The sequence below is a fragment of the Scomber scombrus genome, chromosome 13 (assembly GCF_963691925.1).
Source record: "Scomber scombrus chromosome 13, fScoSco1.1, whole genome shotgun sequence".
Taxonomy (NCBI): domain Eukaryota; kingdom Metazoa; phylum Chordata; class Actinopteri; order Scombriformes; family Scombridae; genus Scomber; species Scomber scombrus.
In genome coordinates this window covers 14,996,430-15,002,995 of record NC_084982.1, presented here as the reverse complement: position 1 = coordinate 15,002,995, position 6,566 = coordinate 14,996,430, and the positions used below count along the sequence as shown (strand labels likewise).

The window sequence follows — 6,566 nt, the reverse complement described above, 5'->3', positions numbered from 1 at the left end:
TACTAAAAGTCATTGCATGCATTTATGGTTGAAAACATTTCTATATGAATATGGAATAACAGGATAGCTAAATTGCACTGCACTGATTTATTGTGGAGCGTTTCATTTGTGTCATGTTCTGAAGTGAAATAAACATTGTTTTTGAAATATTTCTTTCAGCAGTTTCATTATTTTAAGTTGATTTAATTTTCATTCCAACCATATACATGTATGTATATATTTGTTTATAAACATACAAATATTACAGAATGAGTCGTTCTTCACAAGTATAGGTAATAAAAAAGTAAAATACAATAAAAATGAATACAATACAACAGACACAAAAGCAAAATACATCTTAAGTGTGTAGTGCATAAATAAAGAGTGAGCTGAATTACTTAAAATAAAATTCAAATAGCTGTGTAAAACTCTATAACCAATAAAACCTATACTGTATTTGCAGACATAAACTGACATGTACATATAATCAGAATCAGAAACAGGTTTTTTTGCTACGTAGGTTTGCACATACAAGTAATTTGCCTTCATGTTGTGGTGCATAACAGATTAAAAAAATAGAAGGAAAAAGAAAAGCACAAAAGTCATGTGATCATAAATAAATTGTACAACATAAAATAAGTAAAAATATATTCCATGAGACAAGTTGTTAGAGTTTAAATAATATTGGACAAGGTATTGGCCAAGAATGTTCACAATATGAACAGTACATAGAACCTAATGCATACATAAATATATGTATACACGTTCATTAGTGTGTGTTTACTGTTTAAGTATATTTGATTTTTGATTCAAATTATTTTTCCACACATGCTTATAATATAAACATACAGTACAATGAAAAAGAATTAAGTTATGCATATTTGTGAGACTGAATAAACACCAACCTTTTTTTTCCTAAAATGTTTGTAAGAATGGTCTATCAAGTCACACTGTACAAAGTTCTAAATCGTCCCTTCATCTGTTATGGTGGTTAGACTAAGTTATGTGGACAGACTACTGGACAAATACATACACAAATTTTATCAGGGTAGAGGTTATGTTTGATTGTGACACCTAAAATAGCAGCTTTTACCACCCGGAACAAAGTCAAACACATCCAATGGACTGAGACGGAAGCTGATTAATGGGTTGAGAGTAACAGAGAATGTGCTGAGGTTTCTGTGACGGAGAAGTCACCTGGGAGAGTGCTCCTCGCCTCAACTATATAAGACTGAGCAGACCAAGAGGGGCCAATGAAGCAGCCTGACAAGCCAGGGAGAAGAAGGGCACCCATCAACGCACTCAACAATCCCTTTCTCAGACGCTCAACAGAAAAGAGCAAAGGTGAGAAGATTTTCTTCAATTCTACTGGATTTATTGAAATAGCGACATTCTCAAACCGTCTTTTTTTCCATATTTGCTTGTCTTTCAGAAGCTCAAACAATGAAAAACGCTCACTCTTTGGCTGGACTCCTGCTCCTCATCATCATCCAAAGCAGTTGGCAGGTGCCTGACAGGGACACAGACCAGAACTCAATGTAAGATCAGCTCTCAGCTTTTTGTCATTCATGCTGACTTTACCCTCCATTCAGAGAAGATCAGTTATGAAAGAGTATAGCAGGTTTCACAACATGAGTATCTAGTGACACCATCTCTAGCTGGAGTGCAACAGTGTGTTTACTTTTTCTTTTCTTTTTTATTCAAATATTCAAATCTTTTAAAGCAAACAACCACTTACCGACTTATGGCTCTGTTATTAGAATTTGTTTCTCAGTGTTGCAGCATGGTTCATCTGAGTAGGCTTTTTTATCTGTTGTTATTGTTTGTTCTTTGGTTGAGAGAGCTCTAGTCAACCAAAGATTTCTAAAGCAGTACAGACACAGAATATGTGTGCTGGCAGACTGCATTACCATTGACAGCTCCATGTGTTGCACTCAGCTGTTGCCATTAGAGGAAAAGGATCCACAGTGCTATCTTCAAAGTGCATTTTAAAGCCTTTGTTGTTGTGATTTAGTTTTATTTCCACAGTCATAAGTTATAACGTGTTTCCATCTGTTGTTCATCAGAAACAGTGACACTCGTTGATGCAAGACAACATTTACAAAAGGAACACATAGTATAAATGAGGCACAAGAACATCAATGAGCTCCCAATATACAGTGATGAATATTGATTATGAAAAAATATGAGTGGTGGGTGGATTAGAACAGCGGTTCTCAAAGTAGGGTCCTGAGGGGATTCTGGGGGTTCCCCACAAAAGAGGGGGACAATTTATTTTCACTATAATCTCATCTATCAAGTAACACAATGGCAGAATGTGTGACTATTTTGGTTATGGGTTTCATACACTTTCTGTAGTAATTTGCATCAGTTTAGGGGTACTTGATGTGAAAAAATGTAGAACCACTGGATTAGAAGGATGGAGGAGAAAAACAGCTGTGTTGTGGGAGAGTCTTCATTATAGCTCTACTGTAGCTGCTGAGCTCAGCAGACACCCGATAGAGAGAGGGAGAGAGTACTGGGAAAACTTGAAAGTAGAAAATGAGAACAAACATGTAGGCACGTATAGACAAATGGCTGGAAGTTTGAGGTGAGATCATGTCACCTTAAGTTTAATTATGTCCTTAATTTGTTTTTGTTTTTGTTTTTTCTAGGCTATTGAATGAAAACTCCATGCTGACCGAACCCATTGAGCTTTCAAACATGAAGAGACATTCTGAGGGGACATTTTCCAATGACTACAGTAAATATCTGGAGACAAGAAGAGCTCAAGACTTTGTCCAGTGGCTAAAGAACTCAAAAAGAAATGGGTGAGTGTCTTTTCAATCTCTTCAATTTGGTGACACACTATGAATTATCTCAAATATAGGTCTGCTCTCTGATACAATGAGAAACCGTAAGTCTGTTGAAACATTAAGGAGCATTAATACTGTAGATTGCTGTATGCCTGTGATGTAAAGTCAATCAAGTCAAACTTATCCAAATATTATAATTCTTCATAACAATGTAAATGTTAGTTTTACCTAGCCTTTTGCATCACAGTTACATACACAGCTACCGTGACTGTATCATCTAATGGAATCACTTTTAACAGGGGTCTATTTAGACGCCACGCTGATGGCACCTACACCAGTGACGTGAGCTCCTACCTGCAGGACCAGGCGGCCAAGGAGTTTGTGTCCTGGCTGAAGACCGGCCGTGGCAGAAGAGAGTAGACTCAACCAGAGCGCCTGTCAGCACCCCCCAAAAATAATGCAACAACCCACACTGACTCTCTGTGCTTTCATATGTTTCACAATCTGTACTCGCCTTTTCCTTGGTATTGCTATTAAATTCACCTCATAAGATGCTCTGTTGGCCTGTTGCTGGTTGACGGAAATGTTGTCAAAATGCAAAACGTTTCAGTATGTTTGAAATGTGTCTCGACCATTAATGCTGTGGGATTTTTTTTAAATCAAGCATTCACATCATGATTCATTTCTTTCATATTTTTCATCTTCCTTCCCACATGAGTATGTAAGAGTATGTAACATTATTGATCTGAATTGCGACCATGATAATTCATCTGTAGATAGTTTCTTATTATTCAGATGAAAATCATATTTAGTTTTCAATAAAGAAATGTGTACAATCTACGACTTCCCTCTTTAAAACATTTAAAAACTGTGAAATATTGGTGGACACTCGTTGCAAGCATCTGACATTCTAAATATGCTCATCATTTAGCACTGGTTCCACCAGTTACCATGACCATCAACTGTGCAATAAAATAAAAAATAAAACACTGTCATTTTAAATACACTTACATAATCCACTACTAAATGAGAATTTAAAAGCTGCTGAGGGTCTTCATCCATTAATATTGTTGACATGAGTGCCAGTGTTTGACCATGAGAAATGATTCCAAAGTGTACACCATTGGTTTTCCTGTCATGCTCTCTTAGTCCCTCTGTTTTTGGAGGCAGAACAAAAATCCTGGGAGAAATGCGCTTTGGGATTTCTACCAGGTAACAGGATGATGTGTGTCACCTGTCAGCTGTTCACTAGAGAGGGGTGGCCCACTGATGCTGTGACAGCAAGCCAAGGAGGGTTAATGAAAGAGAAGGAAATCATGTCAATCAACTCAGACTTGTCTGGAACAAAGCCTGGGTCGACACTCTTGAGTTCCTCCTGGCAAAGAGACAAAACAGTAATTCACATGAGCCAGCAGCTTGACATGCTTTGGGATGTGCCACCTCTCTAAGCTGTCATCCATAGCACATCAAACCATCTGCTGATTAAAAAAACCTCTGCCCACTCCAAGCTATTTGTAGAACCAATCTCTCAGGATTATTATTAAATTAAATTGGGCATTTATGATTAAAAACATTGATATTGGATGTTTCCATAAGACATTGCAACAATGCAGATCGTATGCATTCCCACTACACATACAAAATCATTTGACTTATCTCATATGAGGATTGTGTTTGTCAATTTCTGATTACTGATCAAACACCTGTTGGTAATGATAAGGGTGCAAAACACATGCTTAACTAATGCATAACTGACGCATGAGTCCTGATTTAATTACTGCATGCATTAATGTGGGATGCATCATGAATTCCTGTTGCTCACCATTAAGAAATGAAAGGCACTCTGAGTTCATGTGAGTGGTTTACACCCAAAATGCAGATCTTCATTGTTTCTGTGACAATGACAAGACAAACAACAGTGCTCTTAGAAATTTATTAAGCTAAAATAACACTGACAAGATATACATGTGTAATAAAATGCTGTTTCTTACGTTTTTCTGACATTTAACATGTTTTTAAAGTCAAACATTATAACTTCATTGTAATCCTCAGATCTGTAACAAAAACACAGATTTGAATATTTATTAGGGTCAATTTATGAATTAAAATATATTATGGGATTGTTAAAATTCAAATTTACATTTACAATATATAAGAAATACACTAATTAGACTGGGAAGCAATAGACCCTATGTGTTAGGCTACAAGGTAATTGTAGCTAACATATTCATCTTATTTCAGAAAATAAATATAGCGTCATCATTTCTTACATAAATTACGTATGTTAGCAAAGATGTGCTATTGCATTTGGTTCTTATGTGCTGTACATTGCCCTTTATTAAACACTTTAAAGCACCCATTGATATCTTAGGTTTGTCAGTAACAATCATTGATTGGAAAGTTTCTCCTCCCAAAAATAGACCTCAGAAATTTGTAATGCAAACTTTTCATCTTATAATACTGTGTGCCCATTTACGTGTGGCTTTTCAAATATTCTATGGTCTAGAATGACCTTATTTCACATCATACTGAATGTCTACAGAGAACTATTGGGAAATAATGTGTAAATAAATAAAGAATTAAAGGAGAAATTGATATGGAGGCATTTCAAAATACAAAGTATATTACATAAATGCAAACTGGTTGAAAAAAAATGAAAACGGTCTACATTTTTTGCAGTTTACATTCAGAATAACAACATTTACAGTATCTAGATGCAGTACAATCTGACATGAACATCACAAGAAGATGGCAAAAGTACCATTTAGGTTTCACTGGTCCTTGAAGAGACAAAAAATCTGTGACACATCAGATAACATGGTTATTCACTTACGCACAGAGATTTATAATATTACACATGAGGATTGGTAAACAGAAACAGAGATCAATTTATAAACACAGAAAAGGAACAGTGACAAAGATTCACAACACCGACCACACTCTCCTCCGTCTTCTTCACCTCACAGTCATCATCATGCACTCCAGTCTTGTGGGGAAATACTTGAGTAACTAATAATTGTGTAACTGCCTGCATCAAGGAAAAAAAGACAAATGTATAATTATTGGATATAGATATATGTTGTTGAGTAGAAGAAAATTATGTGGAAATACTCAAGTACAATTACTTCAGAAATAAAGAGTAATTGAATAAATTAACTTTTTCAACACTGGAAACCTGAAGAATTTAATTATGTAGCAACTATATAGTGCCACAGCTAGTGGTGAATTAACAACACATCTGCACATGCATATCTGTTTCATTTAGATTCCATTTATATATCACATAGTTATTTTCTTCACCATGCAAATGCCCTTTATCACTCTAAGGGTTACGTTTCTTACTGTGAGCATGAGAATGTTGTCTATTTAAAGGAATAGTTTAAGTTTTTTTTTTTTTTAACTATTCAAAAATAGTTCACTTTTATTTTTCTCAGATCTAGATGAGAAGATTGGTACCTGATCTTTCCATCTAAGAAAAGGAATAAGCATATTTCCCAAAATGTCAAACTATTCCTTTAAATCTAAAAATCCAAAAATCTACATCAATGCAAGGTTGGTTTATTTGTTCATCATTTATTTTAGTTTTGTTTAGTCATTCTACTAAATTTACATTATATTGATTGTGACAACTGATATTTTTAGCAAAGCTGAGGAAAATAATAACCTTTGCAGATGAGGTGATTATAGAATACAATATATAGTAAACACTAGTGTGTTGTATTTCTTTTTGGAATAATGCCGGGATTGTGTGTTTCTTGTTTTATTAAGAAACAAGACACACACAGAAACAAG

The 6,566-nt window shown here is 35.2% G+C and overlaps 1 protein-coding gene across 1 annotated transcript; it reads left to right on the top strand.

The window, feature by feature from the left end:
* Positions 1-922: 922 nt before the first annotated feature.
* On the top strand, positions 923-3,608 carry gcgb (glucagon b). The gene is made up of 4 exons (XM_062432338.1): positions 923-1,323; positions 1,412-1,517; positions 2,634-2,789; positions 3,074-3,608. The coding sequence occupies exons 1-4, from the start codon at positions 1,233-1,235 to the stop codon at positions 3,192-3,194; spliced, it is 474 nt and encodes a 157-aa protein (XP_062288322.1). The 5' UTR covers positions 923-1,232; the 3' UTR covers positions 3,195-3,608.
* The last annotated feature ends 2,958 nt before the right edge of the window (positions 3,609-6,566 follow it).